Source organism: Callorhinus ursinus, unplaced genomic scaffold (genome assembly GCF_003265705.2).
Source record: "Callorhinus ursinus isolate GAN/ISIS: 27379988/994484 unplaced genomic scaffold, GSC_fseal_2.0 scaffold25, whole genome shotgun sequence".
In the NCBI taxonomy this organism is placed as follows: Eukaryota; Metazoa; Chordata; class Mammalia; order Carnivora; family Otariidae; genus Callorhinus; species Callorhinus ursinus.
Genome location: NW_027397087.1, coordinates 15,452,410 through 15,468,931, shown reverse-complemented (window position 1 = coordinate 15,468,931; position 16,522 = coordinate 15,452,410). Strand labels below are relative to the sequence as shown.

Below are 16,522 nucleotides of genomic sequence, written 5' to 3'. Positions count from 1 at the left end.
AGTTTTTTTTTTTCATTAATCTTGGACATTTTCCTTCCTTTTAACTAAACCATACTAATCTAATTTCCTGAAATGGATAGAAATAGACTATTTTTTAGACTAGTCAAACAAATACAAAGTGAGTATCCTTCAGAACTCTGTTTAATGATTTTCCCTCCTAACAAAATTAGTTAAAAGCATTGTTTTGTCTGAAGAGCTACATTTCGTACTACCAGCTTTATTTTTGGACTCAAGTCTGACTTCCTTGTACTCTTGATTGTTTTAACAGCTTTAGTTACGTAAGAAATGATTTCATTAAAATGCAATAACTTCTGATAAGTGTTTCCCTGTTTTATTTGATGGCTTTGCCTAAATAATCATATTTAGTTATTTTAATTTGACATTGCTGCTCCTTTGGATGTTTTCTAATACTGAGGAGATCTAATTACTGTTTGTAAATACTGACTCTTCCATTGTTAAATTGTGAATTTGTATTAAGTTTTTTGCTCCTTTATTAATAGTGTGTTTTACTATCTCTTTGAAGAATGTCAAGCTCTCAGCTGAGGTAGAGCCATTTATTCCCCAGAAGAAGAATCCTGATACATTTATGATCCCGATGGCACTCCCAAATGATAATGGAAATGTTTCTGGTGTAGAACCAACTCCAATTCCCAGCTACCTGATTACTTGTTATCCATTTGTGCAGGAAAACCAGTCCAATAGGTAATTTGTTTCTTATTATTTCCTTTTTTGTGAGGGGTGGGTAGGAAAATACAGAAATTGGCAAGGCATACTTCTTCATTTTTTCCTTTTGTAATTTTTCCTTTTTTTAGGTTTATTTATTATTTTTTTTTGTAATCTCTACAGCCACATGGGGTTTCAATTTACAAGCTTGAGATTAAGAGTCCCATGCTCCACCAACTGAGCCAGCCAGGCGCCCCTTCATTTGTAACTTTTAAACATTAGCCATTTCCCTTTTTTAAGAGAAATGAATAAAACCAAATGAAGTAGAAATTTGAAAATTGTTAACGTGCGTTATTTTCTCATTCTTTTTGAGAGAAAATGGAGTTTTTTGGGTATATCTCCTACAATAAGTCATTAAACTTACTTTGAAATAAATTGATATAAAGGGAGGAATGAATATTCAGAAAGTGGTTAATGGAAACCCTTTTAACTTCCAGGACAATCGGGCATAAGAAGAAAATACCAAGGGATAGTTCTTAACATTGAAGTGTTTATGGTTAACATATATTTCTGGACTCTGATTCTAGTTTAAATTTAGCTTCTGTGCTATAGTCACAGGGTGATTTAGCAAAATGCTTGCAATTCAGATAATGCGTGACTTGGTGGTTAGGGTGTAACTTGTGATAATCGTGATAGCCTTTTTAACCCTGCTTAGACTATCTGAGTGATTAGTACTTTGTTGGTGTAGTTCATGTTATTGCTTTATTAAAAGTACTTTCAGCCTTTTACAAATAATATCACATATAGAAAATTATATTTCTCTAGCACTCTGGGACAGATGGATGAGGTAGCTGGACTCGAGCCTCTGCTCAACCACCCCGAAGGCAAAGGCAATCAATATTTCTGCACACCTATGAGCCATCATGTGGCACACTAGTTTGCCAAGGCACATTCTTTCAGATATTGTTGATGTAAGAGATATGAGGCCACTAAGCTACTGTATGAAATATTAAATATTCAGGTTAATAATCTCTAAAACTCTATAGTTTTGGGGATTAGACAAGAATAAGGGATCCTTCTCAATTGAGGTTAGCATTATGTCAAACAATTTTGACCTGTATAGGGCTACGTTTGAAGTGACTTAAAAACCAAATTTAATACTATTTTTTTGTATTTGACAAAATGGCCAAGTGTAAAGTACAGTCAATTTTTTTTTAGCATACTAAATAATCTTTGAGAATTCACGAGTAAACCAGCCAGCAGATTAAAAGTATTTTTTTAATTATGGCAGTGAACATTTTTCCATTGTGCTTGGTTATGGGAGTAGTGAGGAAAAGCTCAGTGCTCCAGCTCCCCATGGCCACTCATTCTTCTGCAGCAGCCTTCTGTAAGGACTGCTGAGACAGGAAGAATCTTGCTGATGCTTTATAGGAATTGCACTAGAAAAGGCTCTAATGCTAGGGATAGGATGGCAATGGACAGGCTTACCTCTTTCTCTTCTTTCCCTTGGACCAGGAACCTGCTTCCATTGCCAAGGAGGGGAGCCAGGAAAAGAGCTTGACTTGGCCAAATGGTTCGGGGAGTATGGGAGAGGAGTAGGAGGCCCTGGGACTGAGCTGAAGAACAAGAGATGGAGGAATCAAATCACCCATTGTAATGATCACCTTACACAGGGATCACCTTACCCTGCTTTTTGCAGAAGGCCATCACAGTAGTTAGCATTGGGTGGGAACTTTGGACTGCCTTTGTGTGCAGATCCAGCAGCTAGGTGTTTAACTTGTAGGCAGAAATACCCTGAGGAGGTTGAGGAGAGAGTTGTAAATAAGAATGGTATGTACTTTTAAAATTTTGGAATGCAGTAGACTATCAGGTTGAATTCCTTTATACTGTCATTTAAGTTGTTACTACATGTATATAATAATCTCTAATTATAGCAAAGAAATTTATAAGGTGATAATTTTGTCTCCTTTTTATTATGAAGGCACTGTTCTGTACTTTTTTAAATTAAAATGAATTAAGAGGTTTTGCTTCAGCACTACTTTCAGACTTGTCAATCGATTTGTTCCTTTTTTATTTGATTTTAACAGACAATTTCCGTTATATAACAATGATATACGATGGCAACAGCCCAATCCAAACCCTGCTGGACCATACCTTGCCTACCCCATTATATCTGCTCAGCCACCTGTTTCTACAGAGTATACATATTATCAGCTGATGCCAGCACCATGTGCCCAAGTTATGGGATTCTATCATCCTTTTCCTACACCTTACTCCAACACCTTTCAGGCTGCAAATACTGTAAATACTATAACCACAGAGTGCACTGAGCGTCCAAATCAGCTTGGACAGGTCTTCCCATTGTCCAGTCATCGAAGCAGAAACAGTAACAGAGGACCAGTTGTACCAAAAGTAAGTGACTTATTTTAATTGGCTTTTATGTTTGATATTTCTGTTAATAATAGTAATTTGTTACTTGTATTGATTAGCCTTGATGCTGAATTTACTATAAAACATTTCATTCACTATTATAAAATAATCAAGGGTAGAGCATTTATAAAATAATTTTTCCTGTTTTTTATTGTGTCTTATTCTTAATCGATGATATGATTTACAGTCGTATTCTGGTTCCTTCAGAGAGTTTTATTTAATCGTAATACACAGATATTTCCAGATTATTTTAATTTAGTGATAAAAATTACATAGCGACACCAGTGTTTATAAGTGGTAGGTTGGATCCATGCCAGTGGTGTTGAATGACTAATGCACTTCCTATATTTCAGTCTTCAGAAATCAGCAGGAGATATTATGGAGAACAACATTTGTGATTCATTCAGTCCCTTCAACTTCATTGTTGCTATTCTGTGAATTTTTAGTAGCAATAGCACTTTGTTAGTCATGTATTGCTTTACTGTATTATATGAACACAGGGAGGGTCTCCTAGGGCTGAAGAAAATGAAAGATAAATGTGTGAAACCACTCTTAAGACCAGTCTTTTGACTAAGTAAAAAAAAAAAAAAAGACATGAAGGCCTTGAAAACACAAGAGATTTAAGATTTATTCTAGGTTAACTATATCTTAACTAAAAGGTTACTTTTATTTTGAGGCCTTAACATCAAAGCAAGTAAGAAGAAAAGCCATGTTTCTTCTCAGCGCTTTTGAGCTAATGGAAGGTAGAGTGATTTCTTAAATGCATCTGTGGCTCTATCATCAAGGAGTTGATGCTTTCCTAGATTCCATTAGCCCAGCTTCTTCTGTGAGAAGTCTTTGCTGGCTTTTGGCATACTTTTTACAAATTAAAATACAAACATGCAGCACAGTTTGCTTTAAAAAGCTATTAGTATTTGTTCATGAAAACACTGGGTCAAGGGAAGTTGTTTTGGGACCTCTGGAGAATGTAAGGAAACAAGTATTGGAAATAAGGTAGTAGTATATAACTTTCAGGTGGTGAAGAAACATGATTTCTCAGAGTGCATTTCCAGCTCTTCAGTTTAGGAAGTTAAATTCAGAGTTCTGTTGTATAAATCGCTATTTAAGTGATGAATACTTCTGTTTTAAAAAATGAAGGAAAGGATCAGTTTTTTTTATATTTTCTTTCCAAGCTCTAAAGCAGAATTGTTTTTGTACTTTCTTGCTATCATGAAAGGAAAAATTTATCCCTTGGATAAGCTACTACCCTTTTTGTTACTCTTCTAAATAAAAATTTATAACCCCTTATATAACATGATTATACTTCTATCATTTATTAATTATTGATTGAGAAAATATGAAGTACAAGTAATAATTTAAAATGAATTAATATTTTATTAGTCATAGTAGTGTTAACAGTTATTTGAAAAATAGTATCAATGTGTGTGTATAATACATCATTTAATGTATAATTAAATGCAGATAATGTCATGAATTCCTAATACAGTAGCCCTCTTTCCCCATGGGTTGGAAGCCACTAATTTAGAGCATACATTTAGGTGTGTTTTATAGTAGATATGTATTTTATAATGTTTAGTACATTGAGTAGGATTTTAAGTTATTATTATTATTATTTTTTGTGCTTAAATCAGCAACAGCTTTTACAACAGCACATAAAAAGCAAAAGGCCACTGGTGAAAAATGTAGCTACTCAGAAAGAGACAAATGCAGCAGGTCCTGATAATCGATCAAAAATTGTGCTTCTGGTAGATGCTTCACAGCAGACTGGTAAGCAAGAGTGTTTATGTATACATCACTGATTTTTATTTGTTTTCATGTATTGACTTTATGATTGTAGACTATACCACTTTTCAGGATTCTAGACTTTCATTCTTTCATTTATGCTGACACTTTGTGAAGTTCTCTAGGAAGGATAAAAGCAGTCCATGTCCATAATGTTCTTTCAACTTGTTTGCTGGCTAATGTGCAGTTTTGAGGAGGGTTTGAGGTGTCCTTATCCCCATATAGTAGTGGAGCAGTTCAGAAATCAGAGATGGAATATTACAGACATTGTAAGAATTTGAGGACTCATTTTGGCAGAAATTAAAATCATATGTTTTTTATAACTAGTTTAAAGCCCTTCATAAAATACTCTTAATATTGTATAATATCTTTATAGAAAGAACTTGGCAAGTTTTCTGTGCCATATTTTAGCATAGATCTGAACCAAACCTGTCAGTGGCACCTATATCCTGTCAAGAAAAATTTTGGACTAGTTGGATATCATTTTGTCCAGAATTTTTTAGAGGACTGTATAAACTTTAAGATGCTTTAGCCTGGTAATAGATAAAAATATTTTCCAGTTTATATCATTAAATTCCAGTTTGTATCTCTGATCTCAGCTTAATAGCTGAGAAATAGACCCATAAACACAGTAAATAACTATCTCCTCACCCATTGTCATTGGTGCTAGTAAAAAAATTTTTGTTAATGATTGAAGGCCAAGAATTAGATCTGCTCAAAGGCACATTTACTTTTTACCCCTCTGTAGACTCCACTCTGGCTTAAAATAAATTTGATGGTGCAAACTTTCATTTGGGCTGTACCTTTTCTTTTGTGACATCAGTTCAGTTATTTTTTTTTACAATTGCTTAGATCCATTAGGAGTAAGAAGGGATCTGGGAATCCGTTAAAAAGCAATCTTCTTGCTAGTACAGTCATTGTGTGTAGTTTGTAGCCATAAAGCAGTGAGATTAATGGACTAACAAATGCTTGGAGAGGCTATAGAAAGAATCACAATGTAATATATTACAGAGTTTTCTGTTTTGGTTATTCCTAGTCATAGTGACTTCTACATGCTTTAAACCCTGGGACTGCTTTTAAAAATCCTTACTTCTTTAGTTTGCTCACTTAGTGACCACAAAGACAATCTTCTGAAGCATAAGAATTAGAAAATGAATAGATGATCCATTAGCAAAACAAAATGGCAGCCTACTGAATGGGAGAAGATATTGGCAAATGATATATCCAATAGGGGTTAATATCTAAAATATTTACTCAATTCCAAAAAGCCCAGATAATCCAATTTAAATTGGCCAGAGGACCTGAATAGACAATTTTCCAAAGAAGACCTACAAATGGCCAGCAGACACATGAAAAGATGCTCAACATCACTAATCATCAGGGAAAAATACAAATCAAAACCACAACAAAATAATCACCTTACACCTGTTAGTGTGGCTAGACTCAAAAAGACAAGAAATAACAAGTGTTGTGAGGATGTGGAGAAAAAAGAACCCTCAGATAGTGGGAATGTAAATTGGTACAGCCACTATGGAAAACAGTATGGGCGTTCCTCAAAAAACTAAAAATAGAAATACCAAATGATCCATTAATTCCACTACTGGGTATTTTACCCCCCCCCAAAAATGAAAACACTTATTCGAAAAGATATATTCACTCCTATGTTCATTGCGGCATTATTTCCAATAGCCCAGATAAGGAAGCAATCCAAGTGTCCATAGGTAAATGAATGGAGAATGGATAAAGAAGACATGGTATGTATATACAATGGAATATTACTCAACCATAAAAAAGGATAAAATCTTGCCATTTGCAACAACCTGGATGGATCCAGAAGCTATAATGCTTAGTGAAATAAGTCAGATAGAGAAAGACAAAAAATGTATGATTTCACTTATATGTGGAAGCTAAAAAAAAACAAACCCTGCAGAAATAGACCCATAAACACCGAGAACAAAAACTGATGGTTGTCAGAGGGTTGGGGGTAGCTGATGGTAGCTATGCTTGTTGTAAGCAAAGCATAACGTATAGACGCTTTTAGCATCACTGTGTCGTACACTTGAAACTAATGTAACGTGTGTCAATTATGCTTTAATAGAAGTAAAAAGAGAAAGAAAAGTGAAGGTAAAATTTGATTAGAAGATAATACCTTTTATCAGTATTCTTATTTAGTTTGTTTTCAAATTCTGAGGATTGTACATTCTATCAATATTTTTGTTTAATTTGTTTCTAATTTCTGAGGATTAATTGGTATCAGTCACAGGTAGGATGAAATATTAGAACTTAAAGGAATTGTAACACATTTTTTTCTTGAACACAAGCTTGTACTTAATGAGTTTAACAAGATGATTAGATATCATACAAAAATTAAGTGCATTTCAGTGTGTTACAAACAGAATTTGAGAAAAGATGCCATTTATGATAGCAACAAAAATATAAGTTTCTGGGAATAAACTTTATAAAAGATGTATAAGACATTTATGCAGAAAATCTTTATGGTAGGACATTAAAAAAAAAAACAACCCTAAATATCCTGTTCATATAGGATGATTTGATACTGCAAATGTCATTTTCCCCAAAGTCAGTCTGTAGGTTCAGTGCAGTTCTAATCAAAATTTTAACAGGAATTTTGTGGGAACTTGATAAACTAATTCTAAAAGGACCATTTGAGAAGAAAAGAGCTTTTTTTCTAAATATCGAGACCTATTAAACTATCTTACTTCCTATAGGCTTATGCAAAAAAATGCAGTATACCAAAATTAGAACAGGGGACCCAGAAATAGATTCATATGTATGTGGAAATACATGTGGAAAATAACACAGATAGCATTACAGATCCCAAATTTACAACCCGTGCATTAAGGACAAACGGGAAAACCCGTTTGTAGAAGAAAATATAGGCAGATATCTTTATGACGGCAGGGAGGAAACTCTTTCTGAAGTAAATTCTGTCTATCAGAAGTGAGTGGAAGAATGAGCCAGAAACTTGGAAAAGAGTTTTTTACTATGCCTATCACTGAAAAAGTATTAGTATGAAGACATAAAAAATTCATATGAATGAATAAAAAAACTGATCCTACCTTGTTCTGAGGCTCTGGGACACACCAGGGGGCTGAAACAGTTTGGCAGGACTATAGGAATCTTTCTTTTGACCCAATTGTCCTTCCCCTGTGAATGTAGCTAAAATGGATATATTTCCCTAGAAAGAAAAAGGACTATTTGATGAAAGATCCAAATTGCAGTATCACAGTGAAGCTTCCTAATGTTTAATAACAGGTGACAAGTCAAGAGAAGTGTAGAACATCCACTTAGTGGAATAATACTGCCTTCTCACATTATAATTATGAAGAACCATACATAATATTAAATAGCCCGGGGTGCCTGCGTGGCTCAGTCATTAAACTGCCTTCAGCTCAGGTCATGATCCCGGGGTCCTGGGGTTGAGCCCCGCGTCGGGTTCCCTGCTCAGTGGGGAGCCTGCTTCTCCCTCTCCAGTTCCCCCTGTTTGTGTTCCCTCTCTTGCTATCTCTCTCTGTCAAATAAATAAATAAAATCTTAAAAAAAAATTAAATAGCCCAACTCAAAATTGCATTAATGCTGTGTAAAAATTATGGGCGGAAATATAGAAAAAGGAAAATTGTTATTTGTTAGGGTAGGAGGACATTGTAAGAGTTTTTTTTAATGTCTTTTGATTACAATTTGTGAACTACAAAAGTAAGAGACAACTCAGTAGAAAAATAGGCGGAAGTCAAACAATCCAAAAATAAAATTAAGTATTTCACAGTAGGGAAAACATTAGTGGCTAAAACCATCAGAAGAGATACCAAATCTCATTATTAGGCAAGAAAATACAAATTAAAACCCACAATGAGCCATCTTTTTATATCTAACAATTGGCAAAAATTATAGCCTAGCAGACAGTATCAAGTATTTGGTGAATATGTGGATCACTGTGGATATTTATATCTTGCTGTTGGGTTATAAACTGTTTTAAACAGTTTGACTGAAAATGATTTGGCAGTACTGAGTAAAGTCGAATATGTGTATGCCATAAGGCCCAGCAGTATTTATCTTAAAGAAACTTCCACATGCACACATACATGTTCAAATGTCTGTGTAAGAGTGGTTACAGCAGTATTAATAATGCAAAACCCCAAAACAGTCCCAAGCGTCCCATCAGTGGTACAAAGGATAAACACAATGTGTGGTATGTTCATCATACCCAGGCATTCTAGATTCCAGTGACATTAATGAATTACAGCCATATGCATCAGAATCTCAAAACTAATGTTGGGGGAATGGGGCAGACTAGGAAGCAAGTCACAAAAGAAAATGGACAGTATAAATTCATTTTTATAAAGCAAAAACTGCAAAATGACATGATTTATGTTTTAGGAGTACAAAAATCCATGAAAAAGCTATTTTAAAAAGGGAGGAAATGATAAACACAATTCTATATGGAGGTGACTTCTGGGGGAGGAAGAGGATGCAGTGGTGGACGGGGTATGCAGTGGACTTCAAAAGGATTAGTGATGTTATTTTTCTTAAACGGGTAATGGTGGTTTGTTTTAATATTTATACAAATACTCTCTTGTCATAATAAATACATGTCATAAACCAATTTGTCAGGAACATCTTACCTTTTGATGATCTTCTCCAAAAAATTTTTTACTTGTTTCCTCCATTTACGAAGTTAGATACCTTCATTTTCTTATGACCTTAATGATAATTTAACAAGAATTTATCAGTTTGGTCCTCACAAAGAGATGTCACACCTTCCTTGCTTTATAGATTTCCCGTCGGATATTGCTAACAAATCTCTCTCGGAGAGCTCTGCCACAATGCTCTGGAAGTCCAAAGGCAGGAGGAGAAGAGCGTCCCACCCTACTGCTGAATCCTCTAGTGAGCAGGGGGCTAGTGAAGCTGACATTGACAGTGATAGTGGCTACTGCAGTCCCAAACACAGCAACAACCAGCCTGCAGCAGGGGCTTTGAGAAATCCCGATTCTAGCACCATGAATGTATGTAACACTGCTTTGATTTCTTTATCGTTCATCTGTGTCAGTATTATCTTTGTATCTTCTCTAAAGCTCAAGTATCTATTTTCATTAACAATTCCCATAGTAATAGAATGGATCAAAATGTATTTTGTATATTAATATGAAAAATATATATGGAGAAGTATTTTTCTAGGATGGTAAATAAGTATGCTTCACACTAGACTAAGTTATGAAACATTTTGCAAGGCATATGGTGTTGACTCTTAAGCAGAAAATAATTGTCTTTTTTGTTTTTATTTTTAGCATGTGGAATCATCTATATGTACAGGTACTTATTTTCTGCATAGTGTTTTTGCTATACTTTCTTCTTTGTCCATGTCAGAGTTTTGCTTTTAAGCATGAAGCTTGCTGATACTGCAAAAAATTAGAAGTCTTCCAAGAGATTCACATTACTTTGAAAGTACAGTTGGGCTGATAAAACTTAGAAAATTTCTCAAATGAGAAATTGGGGTATTCTGCAAGATGGCACTTCTGTTACTAAGAACTGGAATACTACTTAAAGTCTGTAGAGAAATTTCCAGTTTTACATGTATAGTAACTGACTTTCAGTACACAAAGTTAAGGGATAATTTAGGTTTTGGCATCTTTCATAAATAAATCATATTTTTAAATCTCACTGGTTGCAGGTAGTGTAAATTGGTCCAATGTAACGTGCCAGGCAACTCAGAAAAAACCTTGGATGGAAAAAAATCAGACGTTTTCTAGAGGTGGAAGGCAGACTGAACAAAGAAATAATTCACAGGTAATTTGAATTAGGTTGGAGAAACTTGAATTATTGTATAAATGGTATAGTGGTCTTGAAGGGCAGTGTCCTTAATTTTTAGAGATGCATATTGAATTATGTCATCATAAAATATCATGATATCTGTAATCTTAAAATGGCTTAGCCAGTAAAATTATTATTTAATGGAAAAAAAAGGCAAAATCTTGACTATAGGTGATGTGTATATTGTGCTATTATAGGTGTGTGTATGTTGTGCTATTTTCGACTTTATTGTATTTAAGAAATAGATTTGGATATTTCATACTTTTAAAAAAGAATATTCTCCAATCCTGTTTCATCTGCTGTGACTTTTTCTTATTCATATACAAAATTTAAAAGCATTTTAATGCCATAAATACTGATTCTTTGAACTTTAGGACTGCGGCCTTGTTCGTTTGTTTTCACTAGACCTATAAGCTATGCCCTCTGTGCTTGTTGCAGGGCCAGAGCAATTGCTGCCTCACACTGTAACATAACCAGACTAGGTGGCTTCCTGGTCTTGGGGAACAATAGCTAGCTGCCGTACAGCAGAGCAAGTTAACACACTGCCACGGATTCCCAGTAACTGTCTTGCTGCGTTGGTCATCTGTGAAATCAGGGAGTCGTTTGTTGATGAGCATTTTTTCTTTTTTTTAGATAGTTTTTAGATAGACTTCTTGGATTCCTTAAATCTAGTTAAGGTATTAAAAGTATCATATGGGGGCACCTGGGTGGCTCAGTTGTTAAGCAGCTGCCTTCGGCTCAGGTCATGATCCTGGGGTCCTGGGATCGAGCCCCGCGTCGGGCTCCCTGCTCAGCAGGAGGCCTGCTTCTCCCTCTCCCACTCCCCCTGCTTGTGTTCCCTCTCTCACTGTGTCTCTCCCTGTCAAATAAATACATAAATAAATAAATTTTACCCCCCAAAAAAAAGTATCATATGAATAGATCTGTGGGTGAACTGAAATAAGAGTAAGTTACTAATGGATTAAATGGACCAAATACTTGCCTGCTCATTTGCTTCCCTGAAATGAAGTACATTAGATGCGCCCTAACATTAATTAGACTGTCAGGAGAACAAGCAGAATAATGCCCTTTCCCCTATGGTTATTGCAAAAATGAGTCATTGTTTGTGGCAGGCATGTGAGGCAGTCTAGCTTTATTTGATTAGAAACAAAAGAGCTAAAACAAAAATTGTTTATATACATGAGATAAACAAAATCTACAAAATGTTTAGTTAAGTGCTGAAATTTTATGTTGAAATCATAACTTGTTAGACTTTGGGTATACATAGTCCACTGGCGAGGAAGTAATACAGCTATTGAGCCTCCAAACTGGTGAGGAATAGTAAAAGAACAACCAAAAATTATGCAAATACATGTAGTATATTAGGTTTTGTTTATTTTGTATCTCTCTTCATTCCAAAAGACCTGGAGTCAGATGTTGAACAATGTGTTTTCTACTTCTGGTGTGTTGTTATACTTATTCTTAAGTATGTGTTTGATTTGTGATGTGCAGAATCTTTTTCTTTCCTGTTAAATCAAAATATTTTACCCTTTGCAATTTCTGATTGTTTTTAGGCTTAAAAAGTATTTTAGAAATGAAATATTCACTTGTATTTTCCACTACTTTTTTTTTTTAAGATTTTATATATTTATTTGAGAGAGAGATGGGGAGAGAGAGAATGAGTGGAGTGAGGGGCAGAGGGAGAGGGAGAAGCAGGTTATCCGCTAAGCAGGGAGCCCGATGTGGGGCTCAATCCCAGGACCTGAGATCATGACTTGAGCCGAAGGCAGACGCCTAATCAGCTTAAGCCACCCAGGCACCCCTCCGCTACTTTTTTATAGCATAATGTTGTAAGAACTTTTTATCTGAAATTTATTTTGATGCATGATATAATAATGATGTAGATTTTCAGAGTAGTTAACCAGCTGTTCTAAAATTGTAATCCATTCCTTTCTCTGTTTGCTAATTTCTTATGTCTTAGGTGCTGTTTCTGGGCTGTTTTGTTCCATTTATCAGAATTTGGTATCTGTACCATGCTGTTTTACCTGTGATTTTTAATATTTTTACCAGTGTTTTAACACTTGAACAGACAGGTTCTTTCTATGCTCTGTCATAACCTTAATTTTAAACAGTGGACAGAATCTAAAAATTTAAATTTTAAAAAATGGTTTTATTTTGTGAATTGGTTGAAAAATGGGACAAAAAAGATTATACGATGAAAAAAATCTCATTTTCACCCTGTCTCCCCTTGTCTTCTTTTCCCTATATCTGTCCCACTTTGAGTAGTTTCTTGTGTATTTTCCAAGTTTCTTCATGTCATTCTAAGTAAATACAATTATGCATCTTATGTTTTATCCACTCTGTTCTGTGCTTTGCTTTCATCACTTAACAATGTATCTTGGAAACATTTTCATATTATTACAAGAGGGCTTCCACACTTTTTAAAAATAACTCCTAATGTTTGGAGCATAGATATGCTTGTTGATTTCTGTAGTCTTCCTATTAATGGACATTTGAGTTGTTTGTAATTTGTTGCTGTTACAGACGTGCTGCAGTATCATTTAGAAAGGTGTGTGTATAGCAATAAAGTAAATTCCTAGATAAGGGATTGCTGAATGCAAAGGTAAAGCCACTTCTGTTATTTGATAATATTGGCAGATTATACCATTTAAGTCTCGACAATAACGTGGAGAGTGCCTTTTTCCATATAGCTTCAGAAATCATGTGTTTTCAGGATTTTGGATTTGTGCCAATTGGGTGAAAATGGTCGTTGATATTGTTGAGCATCTTTCCATATATTGTTGAGCATCTTTCCATGTATTTATGGGCTGTTTCTGGTTTTTTCTTAACTTGTCTGATCATATCTTTTGCCCATTTTTTTTTTTTGTATCTTGATCTATTTTTTTTTTCTTTTTGGTATATTTTTAAAATCAGTTTCTCCGTCAAGCTCTTATCAGATTTAAAAAAAATTTAGGAGCCTTTAGTTTGTAATATGAATTACAAATATTTTGCTAGACTTTCATTTCTATTTTTGACTTTGCTCATTATTATTGCCATATACCAGTGCATGTTTTAAATAGCATTAAGAGGTTTATAAGTTGAATTTATTGTTTTTTAAAGTGGCTTCTGGGTTTTAAATCATAGGAAAGCCCTGTCCTTACTCTAGGGTTATAAAGGATTTGCTTGTTTTCCACTAGGGTGTTTATGTTCTTGTTTTTTTTACATTTAATCTTTATTCCATTTGGGTTTGTCTTATGCATGGTGTGAGATATAGTTCCACTTCGTATTTTCCAAGTGGGTACCCAAATCTCCAGCACCATTTATTGAAAAGTCTATCTTTTAACTGATTTGATATTAACCACCTTCATCATCTATTAAATTCCCAGGTATATTGAAATCTATTTTTGGAATTTCTATTTTGTTCTGTATTAGTCATTAAATTAATCTATCAGTTTAGGGAGGATGGGTTACCTTTGTGATGTGGCATCTTTCTATGCAAAAAACTGTATTCCTATTTTTGAGTCATCTTTTTAGGAGATAATTGAAATACATGCAAATTTGGTTCTCATGAACTTCGTTGGGACCATTAGTTTGGGGGTTTTAATTTAATCCTGGAGCTTTATGTCTCCCAAGTATAAGAAATCCAGTTCCATTTGTTCCTTTTAATTGTATTAATGTTTGTAGCAACATTAATGTATACATAGTAAATGATTTACAACAGGGTTTTTTTTTGATATAATTTTAATGCCTTTGGAGAGCAGGTTTGCATTTACTTTTTTGTCATAGTGACTGTCCACAGAAATGAAGAGGTATGCTCAGGAATTATTCTCTTGCTTTTTGGTCATCCCTGTCTTGGGGCTTATACTCATTTTAGTATTAATAATTTATGTGAATTAAGTTGGTTTTTTTTATTTACCTAGACATTATAAATTGCATTTGGTTTACCAGTCTTGTATGAGCTTCTTTTCTTGGGCCAGTTTTTAAAATATTTTACAAAAATTGCTAAATAGTGAAGTTGAAGTAATTTTACAGAGAATATTCATATAGCTACCAGTTAGATGCTAGCTAACGTTTTACTGAGATTTGTTTCATCATGTGTATATTCCTCTGTCCATATCACTATCCATGTTTTTGAGCCAATTTTAAAATGAGGTAAATATTTAAAAATAAGAAACTGTTGGGTATCTGGAAAGTTATCTAGTTATAGGAGGTAGCCCACTTGTCACAGTGCATATTCTGAGGAAGAATTAAACTTGGTGTATGACCATCTTCTCTGGCTTATTGTTCTGCCATGCAGCCTACCTCCCGAAAGAGCATAAAAATTCTATTTCTTAAAAAAAAATCCTATTTCTTATCAGCAAGTTGTTTTGGATCAGTTACTTAGTATGGGAATTGGCTAGGTGGTTCCATGTCTTTGTGTGCATAATTTTGATTTCATCATCCAAAGCCTGTGTATCAGCACCTTCTGTTCTAGATCTGCTTCAGGTTCTGTTTACTGTTAGAATTTGGTGGTAACTGGTAATGAAGATCATACTTTTCACATCTTCTGGGTATCCTGGTTAAGAGAGGTGTTTCATGTTAGCTGCATTTGGGTATTTAAGAGGAGGATCTTGAAATTGTCTCAAGAATCTTGCCCTTACAACAGTCGAACATTTTACAGATTTGTTAATGGGGTAATAATTTACAGATTGGATGAAAATTTTGTTCTAAATCTCTTTTCTTGGAAATAAGAGTTTTAATTTTTTACCTTTCTTAGGAATTTTTTTTTTTTTAAATAAAACCACAGATGTTAGAAGACTTACAATAGTTTAATAAAAAGGTAGGGTGCAGTTTCTCCCAGTGATAGCATCTTGCAAAACTGCAGTCCAGTGTCACAACCTAGATATTGACATTGATACAATCAAGATAAGAACAGATCCATCACTGCAGGGATCCCTCATGTTTCCTTTTTATAGCCACATTCCTTTCCTTTCCTGGCCAGCCTCTTGTTAACCCCTAGAATCCACTGATCTGTTGTTCCCCCCTTTATATAATTTGTCATTTCAAGAATGTTTTACAAATGAACTCATACAGTCCTTTTAGGATTGGCTTTCTCACTTTCATGGTTCTCTGGGGATTCATCCAGATTATTGAATACATCAGTAGTTTGTTCCACTGGGTGGCTGACTGTTGTTGTGCAGTAGGGATGTACCACAGTAAGTTTAATTATTCTCCCAATCAAGGACATCTGGGTTGTTTCCAGTTTTTGGCTATTACGAGTAAAGCTGGTTAAACGTTCATGTATGAAGTGGGGGAAGGAGGGAAGTAACTTGCATTATCACATTTTTAATTTTCCTTAAAATGATCTTATTTGTCAAATGCTCTTTAACCTTTTATAATAAATTACGCACTCATTGAGTTTTATACTTTTGTGTACTTTTCTGTAAGTATATTATATGTCAGTAAAATGTTCACTTAAATAATATATTTTTTTCTTTTGGTGCTTACTTAGGTTGGATTCAGATGCCGAGGACATAGTACTTCCTCAGAAAGAAGACAGAATTTGCAAAAGAGACAAGATAATAAGCAATTAAACGCCAGTCAGTCTCATAGAGGCGACTCAAATTCTGAATCTTTATATTTTGAGGTATTTTTTCAGACTCTATTTGTAAACTATTAGAGTAAATGTTCCCATTAAGAAATTAATTTTCTTACATTCTGATAAGTACTTTTTATGTCTTAACCTGTGACTCTGCTATTAGATTATAAATTATTTAGAAGTATTGATTCATTTTTGTCCTGGAGATGTATAGTTAGTCTAATATTAACTTCATTAATGTCTATTTTTATAACTTTCGTCATG

At 34.4% G+C, this 16,522-nt stretch overlaps 1 protein-coding gene across 1 annotated transcript in view; it reads left to right on the top strand.

The window, feature by feature from the left end:
• SECISBP2L (SECIS binding protein 2 like) overlaps positions 1 to 16,522 on the top strand; it is a 61,437-nt gene that overhangs the window by 8,779 nt on the left and 36,136 nt on the right. Inside the window, exons 2-8 of the mRNA XM_025883943.2 lie at positions 524 to 702; positions 2,751 to 3,075; positions 4,725 to 4,860; positions 9,667 to 9,896; positions 10,179 to 10,203; positions 10,562 to 10,677; positions 16,172 to 16,306. Coding sequence (XP_025739728.1) covers positions 524 to 702; positions 2,751 to 3,075; positions 4,725 to 4,860; positions 9,667 to 9,896; positions 10,179 to 10,203; positions 10,562 to 10,677; positions 16,172 to 16,306 — 1,146 coding nt within the window. The remainder of the gene's footprint in view (positions 1 to 523; positions 703 to 2,750; positions 3,076 to 4,724; positions 4,861 to 9,666; positions 9,897 to 10,178; positions 10,204 to 10,561; positions 10,678 to 16,171; positions 16,307 to 16,522) is intronic.